Genomic DNA, 12,974 nt, shown 5'->3' with positions numbered 1-12,974 from the left:
GATGGATTATCTTTTGTTTGACCATTAAATCCTCGTTTTGCAAGCATTGTTGTGTCTGCCTCACCTTTTGGGTTCAACCACTTTCCACGCCATCCATCCGAGTGTGTAACGGGTTCTGACAATGTGAATACCATGAATCTTAAAATCATACCCTAATAAATGCCATCTTTGCTAAATTATACCCCAATATATGATTTCATGATGACTGTAGGCGAAAGTTTCACCTCCTTCCTGTAGATTCAATAATTTCGTTGATGCTCCTATGGGTCATATTTACGGAAAAGGACAAATGACCCATATGGTCGTATAGGTTGGAGGATAGGTTGTTGGTACATGACAGTAGTTAAATTTATATTGTAATGCTGATAGATCATAGTGCCTGTGATCATGGCAACAAGTGAAATCAAGGTTATCACCCCTAGGGTGATGACAGCATCATAGAAACATGTTTGTAGCACATATTAAAAACCGAGGGCCAGCAAACATTTTCTCAGAGAAGTGGAATCTATGTAACACTCAATACTTACTTGGCTGTGAATTTATCAGGTGACTATTTGAAGTAATACATTAACTGTACCTGCAAGTGACAGGACATTTCTGTAGTAAGTATGCGTGTTGTTTTATTAGACCTGCAACTAATACCAGGATATTCACATTCATTAATTTCAGTTTTCAAACTTTTCCAGGCATATAGGTTTTGGGAAAAACTGTGAATGGACAACCTGACATTGAAGAACAACATCCTCCTAGTGGAAGGACTAAAAGTCACACCTCAGTCTTCCTTCCCCGTTTTCGTCCTTCTTCTGATAGTTTATGTATTTATAATAATATCTAATACTGCTCTTGTGATTCTGATCTCAACGGAGAAGAGTATGCATGACCCTATGCACTTTCTGTTCTGTAACCTGCCAGTGAATGATATATTAGGAACCACTGTCGTTTTACCACGATTACTGCAGGATATTTTAACGGATGAATCAGAGCGTTATATCACATATGTGGACTGTGTTGTTCAAGCCTATTTTGTGCACATATTTGTAGCGGCAAGCCACTATGTTCTGATTATAATGGCATTTGACAGATATGTGGCTATATGTAATCCACTGCGATACACAGCTATAATGACAAATAAAATGGTGCTTAAACTCTCAGCATTTGCCTGGGGGATGGCAGTATTTTTAGTGACTATTATGTTAAGCCTCACGATACGTCTGTCTCGCTGCAGATATAAAATAGAAAACCCTTTCTGTGACAATGCATCACTGTTTAAACTGTCCTGTGAGGAGGGTGTTGCTGTAAACAATGTGTTTGGACTCACATACACAGTAGTTTTATTTTCTTTCTCAATTCTGTCTGTGCTTATAACGTATGTCAAGATTGCTACTGTGTGCATAAAAAGCAAAAACAAAGCGCTTAACAGTAAAGCCATGAAAACGTGCAGTAGTCATATAGCAGTTTATTTAATCATGCTTGTGTCTGGATCCACTTTTATTTTCCTCCACCGGTTTCCTCTCTTTACTGAGAGCAGGAAACTTGCGAGTATAATGTTTCATATTGTACCACCCGGATTAAATCCTTTAGTGTATGGTTTACAGACCAAAGAGATCCGACAGAAGTTTACGAGATTTTGGTGCAGAAAGAAAGGGAATTAGTGATCAATTGAAAATATTATTTTGTTTTCATCCGTCTGTAATTTGCGCTCCAAGAAAGCAAGAAAGCAGTGGTCATGATCATATTGATGATGCTTTAGAAATGTTTGTAAACTAGTGTTCTCACATAAAAAAGGTATATTTTTTCTGTACTAAAGATTGTTCGTATAGATCAGTTTACAAGATATAAAAAAAGACTACAAATATCATGGTTCAATTATAGTTTATGTCCTTGATTTGGTAACTATTGACACTTTTACTTTTTTACACCATTAACTACGGCTTTTTTGCTCAAAATGATTAATACATATAATGCATTTAAATGGGTTAAACTCTTTATGAAATAAATGTTTTTCTCTAATACACATTGCTCTTAATTATTCATACCTTTTAATTCGATACTTTTTACAACCTTCTTTTTTGCCAAGACCTGCACCTATAATGCCTATAATGAGTTTGGAGAAAACCTAGAGAACACTCAGGTCAGGGAACTTGGATGGCCATAGCAGAAGCTACGTCTGACTATAGAGTGTTTAACTTGGACATGTGCGCTATTATCCAAATTATCCACATTTTATAATAATTACATTTAAACGATTTGTTGAATTTACTGTATTTTATTTTTATGAAATAATCAATTTTTATTCAAATAATCAAACACTCAATATGGTTTCGGCACAGGGAGAAAAGTACCCCATGTGTAAAGTTAAACATTTTAAGTTTTTTAACGTTTTGGGCCTAATTTTCAGCTGGAGATCCTGGATATCTTGTTCAGATAGACGGCATATTGGATTCCAGCAAATATCCCCAGACAAAAAAAATCTAAACATGATTGTCCCTGCCAGAAGTCATACAATGGGCAATAAGGTTGGACCTTTCAAAATGACGATGAGCACAAGACTAAGAAGGTTGCAAAAAGTATTGAATAAAAGGTTATGATTAATTATCAGAGATGAAATAATGACATTTCCTCCCCCATATAAAGTTCTTATTCTCCATGAAAGGTTAGATTTTAGTAAAATTTAAATTGAAGGGATTAATAATGCAGATTGATTTTCACAGCCTTCCTTGTTCATATTTATAGGTTATGAATAATGTTACATAGTGCTTAACACTTTAAATGTAATATTTTTATTAATATCACTTTTTTTCCTTTGCTGTCTTTACAGTAATTTGGTAACATAAATATAAAATATCTATGTTTTGTTCCAGCCCTGTTAAGCATTTCAACACTGATGTAATTTATCCTTAAACAGACCTTTTATTTTTTTGTGTAAATTTTTGGTTGATAAAGAAATTTTTGGTTCAAACATGCTGTTCGCACTTGGGCTGGACAACATCTGGCAATACAACTATATACAACCAATATAACTGTCACAGTTGTGTTATGTCCTGATTGTTTTTTCCTTCTGTGTCTGTTTTCTTTATTAGTTACTGTAAGAATGTAAACTTCTTATGTCCCCTTTTCTAAACAATATTCTACGGTTGAAGAGTCTAATCGACTGAACACACAGAGTTTCAGGCCCGGAGACAAAGTTTGACACAGACACAAGTGCTTGTTCAATCAGAGTCCAAAGTTTATTGTTAAGGACTAATACTTATAAGCTTGCATCAGGAGGCGTCATATAAAACCACCAAAACAGTGGAAAATCACCAGACTTTCTGTTTAGTCTTTCCTCCTGAACAATCAGATATGATTACATATTTAATATTACAATAACAAAACAATTGTCCATAGGCCTCATTAGGAACCTTGATATGGAGAACAACAGATACTTATATCAACATAAGACAGCATAAGACATGATACAACTTTCAACAAGGTTAAACAACAAGAAACTAAGGCACATCTTATGTGAATAGAAGCTAATATTAATAGGAATGAATACGAATGAATACATATGATATATGAACTTTGTATTAAACACAGATGCAATATTTGTAGAGGACAGGACGAAATGCAGATTCTCACAGTTAATTAGTCCCTCACCTGTTTTAGTTTCCCTTGATTACGTTTTCCATTGTATTTAAGCCATGTGTCTCCCTCTGTTTGATGTTGGTTATTGTTTATGTTTGCGTGTTCCCCCTTCATGTGATTTGTTAAATAAATGTTATTTGTGGATTATGCTCCTTGCCTTACGTCTGTCAGCATACACGTGACAGAATAACCAACCTTTAAAATGGATTATCTGCGGCTCAATATCTCTCAAGAGGACAATCTGAAGTATCACCTCAGCCAGGACGGCCGTCCTCTGGAGAGATATGTGGAGGACTTCCTTGTTCTGAGTCGCGAGGTGAGTTGGAATGATCGCTCGCTTAATTCGTGTTTTTGGTTGGGATTGGATGATGACTCCCTTCGGTGTCTGTGTCCTGAGTTCAAGGACAGACCCGTTGTGGAGTTTATCATCATCCAATCCCGTCCGTGCACGTGGCGAGCAATCAGACTAACCTCGCGATCTCTCCGAAGTCCTCCACCGGAGAAAAAATCCGGATTCGGCGAAGCCAGCTGCCCAGCCTCTAGAGTCGGCTAAACAACCGCCGACGAGTGCTGCCCAGCTGACAGACTCCGCTCCCAGTCAGCAGCCAGAGCAGGTTAAAGGGGACCTGTTCTCGGAGCTGATCCCATCCGGGCTTCCATAGCCTCTCCAGCCGGTCCCGTCCGGCCTTCCAGGGCCTCTCCAGCCGGTCCCGTCCAGCCTTCCAGGGCCTCTCCAGCCGGTCCCGTCCGGCCTTCCAGGGCCTCTCCAGCCGGTCCCGTCCGGCCTTCCAGCCAGCCGCCAGAGCCCGCTGCCCAGCCGCCAGAGCCCGCTGCCCAGCCGCCAGAGCCCGCTGCCCAGCCGCCAGAGCCCGCTGCCCAGCCGCCAGAGCCCGCTGCCCAGCCGCCAGAGCCCGCTGCCCAGCCGCCAGAGCCCGCTGCCCAGCCGCCAGAGCCCGCTGCCCAGCCGCCAGAGCCCGCTGCCCAGCCGCCAGAGCCCGCTGCCCAGCCGCCAGAGCCCGCTGCCCAGCCGCCAGAGCCCGCTGCCCAGCCGCCAGAGCCCGCTGCCCAGCCGCCAGAGCCCGCTGCCCAGCCGCCAGAGCCCGCTGCCCAGCCGCCAGAGCCCGCTGCCCAGCCGCCAGAGCCCGCTGCCCAGCCGCCAGAGCCCGCTGCCCAGCCGCCAGAGCCCGCTGCCCAGCCGCCAGAGCCCGCTGCCCAGCCGCCAGAGCCCGCTGCCCAGCCGCCAGAGCCCGCTGCCCAGCCGCCAGAGCCCGCTGCCCAGCCGCCAGAGCCCGCTGCCCAGCCGCCAGAGCCCGCTGCCCAGCCGCCAGAGCCCGCTGCCCAGCCGCCAGAGCCCGCTGCCCAGCCGCCAGAGCCCGCTGCCCAGCCGCCAGAGCCCGCTGCCCAGCCGCCAGAGCCCGCTGCCCAGCCGCCAGAGCCCGCTGCCCAGCCGCCAGAGCCCGCTGCCCAGCCGCCAGAGCCCGCTGCCCAGCCGCCAGAGCCCGCTGCCCAGCCGCCAGAGCCCGCTGCCCAGCCGCCAGAGCCCGCTGCCCAGCCGCCAGAGCCCGCTGCCCAGCCGCCAGAGCCCGCTGCCCAGCCGCTCCAAGCCAACCTCCGTATGACCGTATGAGCTCCTGGATGCAGCCCAAATACTTTGGGGGGGAGCCATATGGAAGGGATAGCCCGATCGGCTAGGCCGGTCGTTGGACTCTCGGAGAGGCCGGCGCCCTCCAGGCCTCCCGAGCGGCCGGCACATTCCAGTTCCCCCGAGCAGGACTCCCACCCCCGCTTCCCCACTTGGTGTTGTTTGGGCGCGAGGAAGCGCCTTTTTGGGAGGGGGGTAATGTCACAGTTGTGTTATGTCCTGATTATTTTTTTCCTTCCGTGTCTGTTTTCTTTATAAGTTAATTAGTCCTGTTTTAGTTTCCCTTGATTACGTTTTCCATTGTATTTAAGCCATGTGTCTCCCTCTGTTTGATGTCGGTTATTGTATATGTTTGCGTGTTCCCAGTTCCTGTGATTTGTTAAATAAATGTTATTCGTGGATTATGCTCCTTGCCTTACGTCTGCCAGCATACACGTGAGAATAACTGCACTGCATTCATAGATTCTCCGTAGTCAAAGATACCAATAAACTATTGAAAGTACTTGCGGGCTTCACATATACTTAAACAATAGTTTGGCTTACTTTGGGCCTCAGGCCCTTAGAAATCACTTGTGCTCAATTGTGCTCTAAAACTCTCAAAAACATTACAAAGTGCTTCTGTGTAAATCATAATTTACTTGATATACTATTTGTAACATATTGTTTCAAAACACAAATGTATTTGTGTGTTGTTAATTTAAAAATATGTGTGATTTCACATCATCTTCAAATGTCATCATCATTAGTTCCTATGAATACTTATTTTAATGTCTTTTACGTTGTCATAAATGTGTTTAATATTTTGGTGTGAAAGTGAGTGATAATAAATCCAATAGTGTGAATGTGCTCTCTTAATATATAGTCAATGTGTAACAACATTTTCAATAGTGCCTGTGAAAATAATAGTAACACTTTCGCCTCTAGGGTGATGACAGCACCATAAAATCAGCTTGGAACCATATAAAAAGCCTGAAGCTTTAGTGATAGTGGTGATAGAATTCCATGACTGATTATTCAACTGCCTGTAGGTAAAAACGTAATACTTCTGGAGCAAATATTTGTTCAAAATAGCAGGTATTTCAGATGTTAGGTCTGTAGATTTGCTGGGTAATGCTTATTGTAGACTATGGCAAATTAACTAACAGCAATCAATGTATGTTATTTTCTAAAATAGACACATATATATTTGCATATGAGCATCAAGCATACTGTTATATGAATGCAGATGTTACATTATTCATTGTACAATGTAGCATATGATGTTATTAATGCCCACGGCAGGTCTTTTTGTTACAGGTTTTGAACAAGGAGGCCAATGGACAACGTGACATTTAAAAACAAAATTCTGTTAGTGGAGGGACTGAAAGTTACACCCGAGTCTTCCTATCCTCTTTTCATTCTTCTTCTTTTAGTTTATGCATTTATAATAGTATCAAACATTGGAATTATTATTCTGATCTCGACAGACAGGAATCTACATGACCCTATGCACTTTCTGTATTGTAATCTGCCACTGAATGATATAATGGGGACCACTGTAGTGTTGCCACGCTTACTGCTGGATATTTTAAGGGAGTCCTCAGAACGCTATATAACATATGTGGAGTGTGTTATTCAAACTATGTTTGTACACGTATTTGGCACAGCATGCCACACTGTGTTGATGATCATGGCTTTTGACAGATATGTGGCTATATGTAAACCATTACGGTACACAACAATAATGACCAATAAAATGGTGGTACAGCTGTCCGCATTTGCCTGGAGTTCTGCGATATTTGCAGTGTCTGTTTTCGTAGGCCTTACTCTGCGTCTGTCTCACTGCAGATATAAAATTGAAAATCCTTTCTGTGACAATGCCTCACTGTTTAAACTGTCCTGCGACAAGGGTGTGATTATTAATAATGTGGTAGGAATCATTAGTACTGTGATAATGTTTTCCTCCTCACTTGGATCTATATGTGTATCGTATGTCAAGATTGCTATTGTGTGCATGACTAGTAAAAACAAAGCACTCAACAGCAAAGCTATAAAAACCTGCAGCACTCATTTAGCTGTTTATTTGATCATGATTGTTTCAGGCGCTGTCATGGTTTTTCTCCATCGTGTTCCTGAATACTCTGAAAACAGAAAACTAGCTAGTATAATGTTTCATATTGTACCACCAGGATTAAATCCTTTAGTGTATGGTTTACAGACCAAAGAGATAAGACAGAAGTTGATAAAAATTTGGGGTAGAAACAAAATTAATGTTAATGGAATGTAGAGTAAATGTAGACTACATTTTGTAAATGTTAATTTTCTTTCATTTCAAGAGATATGTTTGAAATTAGAGAACATATTATTAGTTTAAGTTTATCCTTTTAATTCACAAAAATGAGAATATTCAATATTTATATTGATAAATTATGATTCAGAAGAGCTAATGTGTACTTGGAAATTTTTAAACAATTATATTTATGTTAAAGATTCTATTCAAACTCTATATTCTTTTCTGTCTGGTGTGTTTGAGAGAGCGGGGTGACTGCATTGCATAATAGACTCCTGTCAGATTTATAAAACATTGTTTTAAAATAGTTTAATCACATTCCTTTAAAATGATGCATTGTTATATTGTTCTGTTGTTGTATACAAAAATGTATTCAAGCTAGAAGTGCACACTCTCCGCTTTTTTTAAGGCTGTATTTACATCCAAATTGACTGAAGGGTTGAAGGCTATTTTATTGACATGCATGAGCTTTTCATTAAATGATTTCCTAATTAATTAAGCATGTTAAATTTCTGGTATTATTTCTAAGTCTGGCGCTTGGATTTGGAAAGTGTTGCTGTGAACCAACATGCAGTTCAGGTACATCTCAAAGTGAAATAGGCCCTAGTTAGGTTTCAGAAACAAAACAAATCCATTAGAAAGATTCAGACACATTAATAGGTGTCAAATCAACTATAAGGAACATTCTGAGGAAAAAACAGACTGGTAAGCTCAGCAAAACAAATTGTGGATAAGATAATCAAATCAACTCCCTTTATTGTCACTGAACCATATATATGGAAGTAAAATAGTGACAAATGTGTTTGAAGCAAAGAGACGTGCTAATACCATGCATTGTATTAACAGTTCTTCCATTTTAAGGTTCTGCAATTCAATATGCTTGTACACTTAAGCTGTGAATATTTCAAATTGAAACATTTCACTCTCGGTTTCACTGTCTAAAAATTAAATAATCAAAATTCACCTTTTAAATTTCATTAAAAAAATTCAACTTGTTTTTAAATACAACCTTTAATATTCGACAGATAATTTTCAATCCATATTATTTCGATTTAAAAATACGCTTCCATAAATTCAGGGGTTCAAATTCGGCTTGAAATTCAAAGTTTCACATCTGGGAATCCGAGGAAAAGCAATAGAGCGCCGATTCTACAAATGCATGATCTCTTCCTGCTACCCGCTTCCAACAGGTGGTGCAAGTCGGTTTTGACATAGATCAAATCAAGAAATGCAGATACTCTTTATATGTTTGCCACGGAGTCCACTCATCTGCTCGATTAAGTGAATTTAGATGTTCTCATAGCTTCTTATACATCATCTTATGCATCATCATACAACCTAACCCTTCTTATACATCTTTTTTTTTTGACAATTTTTTTCTTGATGATGCATAAGAAGCTATCTATGAGAACAACTAAATTCACTTAATCGAGCAGATGAGTGGACTCTGTGGCAAACACATAAAGAGTATCTGCATTTCTTGATTTGATCTACGTCAAAACCGACTTTCACCACCTGCTGGTGAAGCGGTCAGGCAGCAGGAAGAGATCATGCATTTTAAGATCGGCGCTCTATTGCTTTTCCTCGGATTCCCGGATGTGAAACTTTGAATTTCAAGCCGAATTTGAACCCCTGAATTTATGGAAGCGTATTTTTAAATCGAAATAATATGGACTGAGTAATAATTATCTGTCGAATATTAAAGGTTGTATTTAAAAACAAGTTTAATTTTTTTATGAAATTTAAAAGGTGAATTTTGATTATTTAATTTTTAGACAGTGAAACCGAATGAAATGTTTCAATTTGAAATATTCACAGCTTACGTGTACAAGCATATTGAATTGCAGAACCTTAAAATGCAAGAACTGTTAATACAATGCATTTTTTTCAGTTAGTGGTATTCAGCACGTCTCTTTGCTTCAAACACATTTGTCACTATTTTACTTCCATACATATACACAAGTAACAGTGGTGGATTATGGCATTATCATGATAATGATAAAGAAATGATAAAGAAAAACCCCTTCACAACATCCAGAAAAACGAAGAATTAATCTGGGTGCTTATGTTCTCTGTTACAAATAGATTATTTTAAGTGGTCGATTTGAACGTCAAGTTTTATAATAACTTTTGATTAAGTGAAAGTATAATATTTGGATAGTAAAGGACTTATCACCTTCCGCCCACTAGCGATCAGGGGGTTCCCCTCTGTCCGTTTACAAAAAGACAACTTAGGGTATTAAAAAGGGCACTTTGGGCAATGGGGCAGATGCTAAAGCAACCTTTATGCCAGCAAGGCCAGCAAGTGACAGAATGTCTGTGATCATGGAAACAAGTACATATACAGGTGCTGGTCATATAATTAGAATATCATCAAAAAGTTGATTTATTTCACCAATTCCATTCAAAAAGTGAAACTTGTGTAATGTATACATTCATTCCACACAAACTGATATATTTCAACTGTTTGTTTCTTTTAATTTTGACATCTAATGAAAACCCCAAATTCAGTATCTCAAAAAATTAGAATATTGTGAAAAGGTTCAATATTGAAGACACCTGGTGCCACACTCTAATCCGCTAATTAACTCAAAACACCTGCAAAGGCCTTTAAATGGTCTCTCAGTATAGTTCTGTAGGCTACACAAACGTGGGGAAGACTGCTAACTTGACAGTTGTCCAAAAGACGACTATTGACACCTTGAACAAGGAGGGCATGACACAAAAGGTCATTGCAAATGAGGCTGGCCAAGCACATTATTAGAGAGGCGAAGGGAAGGAAAAGATGTGGTAGAAAAAAGTGTACAAGCAATAGGAATAACCGCACACTCGAGAGGATTGTGAAACAAAACCCATTCAAAAATGTGGGGGAGATTCACAAAGAGTGGACTGCAGCTGGAGTCAGTGCTTCAAGAACCACTACGCACAGACGTATGCAAGACATGGGTTTCAGCTGTCGCATTCCTTGTGTCAAGCCACTCTTGAACAACAGACAGTGTCAGAAGCGTCTCGCCTGGGCCAAAGACAAAATAGCTGCTGAGTGGTCCAAAGTTATGTTCTCTGATGAAAGTAAATTTTACATTTCCTTTGGAAATCTGGAGGAATAGAGGAGAGGCACATAATCCACGTTGCTTGAGGTCCATTGTAAAGTTTCCATAGTCAGTGATGGTTTGGGGTGACATGTCATCTGCTGGTGTTGGTCCAATGTGTTTTCTGAGGTCCAAGGTCAACACAGCCATATACCGGGAAGTTTTAGAGATCTTCATGCTTCCTGCTGCTGACCATCTTTATGGAGATGCAGATTTCATTTTCCAACAGGACTTGGCACCTGAACAAAGTGCCAAAGCTACAAGTACCTGGTTTAAGGACCATGGTATCCCTGTTCTTAATTGGCCAGCAAACTCGCCTGACCTTAACCCAATAGAAAATCTATGGGGTACTGTGAAGAGGAAGATGCGATATGCCAGACCCAACAATGCAGAAGAGCTGAAGGCCACTATCAGAGCAACCTGGGCTCTCATAACACCTGAGCAGTTCCAAAGAATGATCGACTCCATGCCACGCCGCATTGCTGCAGTAATTCAGGCAAAAGGAGCCCCAACTAAGTATTGAGTGCTTTACACGCTCATACTTTTCATGTCCATACTTTTCAGTCGGCCAAAATTTCTAAAAATCCTTTCTTTGTATTGGTATTAAGTAATATTCAAATTTTCTGAGATACTGAATTTGGGGTTTTCATTAGTTGTCAGTTATAATCTTCCAAATTAAAAGAAATAAACACTTGACATATATCAGTCTATGTGGAATGAATGTAAACATTATACAAGTTTCACTTTTTGAATGGAATTAGTGAAATAAATACATTTTTTGATGAAATTGTAATTATATGACCAGCACCTGTAATTAGCATACCAATATGGAAATATTTTCGAAAGTTATAAGCATGTTTATAAATTGCATTATATCTTTTGTCCACAAGGGGGCACCGGCTTAAAAATTTCAGGTTCTCCTGTACTGTCTCAAAGCTCGCCGGTTCCTACCGAACACAGAGTGCACCCCAAAAGGCGCAATTAATACAGGACACCAGCTGGGTGATGCATACCCCCTAAACACGCAAGGCTTGAGGCTGCGGAGGTGGTAGCCTGCATTGGGGTGTCTGTTGCGGCAGCTGACGATAGAGATGGGGACAGTCGCGGCTGAGGTAATAGATATGTGGGCTCCTTTGAGAGCGGTGCTTGCTGAGGCTGCGGTAATAGTGATACGGAATCCTGCTGGAGCGGTGGCTGCTGAGGCAGCTGAGTAAATGTGTGGGCCACTAGGGGGGGGGGTCACTGCAGCGGGGACACTGGCTTTTCCTGGTGCCACCGCCCCACACCTTTATATATTTTCCTGGTCTCCTGTGTGTCTTGGTTTTTTTTAATAAAGTGCTTTTCCACGAATTTGAGTCTCCACCCTTCTGAGAACCATGACATCAGAAAGTTGATTAATAAAATCCTTATTACATTTAGGAGGTCTGTAACTCAGAGTACATAACGCAGGGCACTTCAAATCAACCTTCAATAACTGAAATTCAAAACTACAAAAACAGTCCGTTGGCACGGTCTTGCATTTAAAACAGTTTCAAAAAATTGTTGCAACCCCACCAAGATATCCAGAGACATGTGGTGAACTGAAAAAAGTTGTTAACATCTGGATCGGGAAACAGACCCCACTTCAAAGAACAAATAGTAGAACTCCAGCACACTGGTGCACAGAGGACAAAGCACCACATTTCAATCATGTAAAATATCCGACTTCCGACCTCAATAGGTTCTATACAACCATGCGTCACATTCCCATGTTCACCACTTGATGTCACTATAAGACGGCGAGAGAACATCTTTGTTATCATCATATGGTAGCTATTCAAATTTAGGCATTTGTTCTAGACCAGTGGTTCCCAAACTGGGGAACAAAACCTAAATACCTAAAATAAAAAAATCTAAATAAAAAGACGTGCTCACTCTAGTGTACACACAGAAAAATAGTAGTCAGGTAGTGCCATAAAAGCTCAAATTCATGACATCCAATCAAAAAATTACGTCCACTCAAGTGTTATGTGTAAGCGCACGTTGTTTTTTTACGTACTGTATGTAATTCGACTGCACGTGGCTTGCAACGAAGCAACAACAATTGCTTGTTAAATTAAAATGGATAGCAGCCTCAGAAAACCTTAATAAGAAAAGACTGGAAGCATCCTACATGGTGAATTACAGTGTGGACGAAGACGGGCAAATCCCATACTATTGTGGAGAACTTAATTCTTCCTGCAGCAGCTGATATTGCGGGTATTATGCTTGGGGGAAAAGCCAAAAAAACTATACAGAAGATGCCGTCATCAGACAACACAGTTTCACGTCGCATCGCAAGAGCTGGAGGAAGGTCTAGGGAGAGGGA

General features: G+C 40.7%; 2 protein-coding genes across 2 annotated transcripts; both read left to right on the top strand.

Annotated features, from left to right (window-relative positions):
- Positions 1-713: 713 nt before the first annotated feature.
- On the top strand, positions 714-1,652 carry LOC130408278 (olfactory receptor 5B12-like). Its single transcript, XM_056731769.1, has 2 exons — positions 714-1,059; positions 1,189-1,652. Exons 1-2 carry the CDS (start codon positions 714-716, stop codon positions 1,650-1,652), a joined length of 810 nt encoding a protein of 269 aa, XP_056587747.1.
- Positions 1,653-6,584: 4,932 nt separating this feature from the next.
- LOC130408277 (olfactory receptor 146-like) lies at positions 6,585-7,535 on the top strand. The gene is made up of 2 exons (XM_056731768.1): positions 6,585-6,936; positions 7,066-7,535. The coding sequence occupies exons 1-2, from the start codon at positions 6,585-6,587 to the stop codon at positions 7,533-7,535; spliced, it is 822 nt and encodes a 273-aa protein (XP_056587746.1).
- Positions 7,536-12,974: the final 5,439 nt, after the last annotated feature.

Source organism: Triplophysa dalaica, chromosome 19 (assembly GCF_015846415.1).
Source record: "Triplophysa dalaica isolate WHDGS20190420 chromosome 19, ASM1584641v1, whole genome shotgun sequence".
Classification (NCBI taxonomy): Eukaryota; Metazoa; Chordata; class Actinopteri; order Cypriniformes; family Nemacheilidae; genus Triplophysa; species Triplophysa dalaica.
Note: the sequence above shows the minus strand (reverse complement) of the source record. Positions and strands in the feature narration are given on the sequence as shown.

Coding starts and splice junctions, on each gene's coding strand:
- LOC130408278 (XM_056731769.1), top strand. CDS start 714: ATGGACAACCTGACATTGAAGAACAACATCCTCCTAGTGGAAGGACTA. Junction 1,060..1,188: donor AGCGGCAAGCCACTATGTTC/TGATTATAATGG, acceptor TTTTAGTGACTA/TTATGTTAAGCCTCACGATA.
- LOC130408277 (XM_056731768.1), top strand. CDS start 6,585: ATGGACAACGTGACATTTAAAAACAAAATTCTGTTAGTGGAGGGACTG. Junction 6,937..7,065: donor ATGCCACACTGTGTTGATGA/TCATGGCTTTTG, acceptor TGTCTGTTTTCG/TAGGCCTTACTCTGCGTCTG.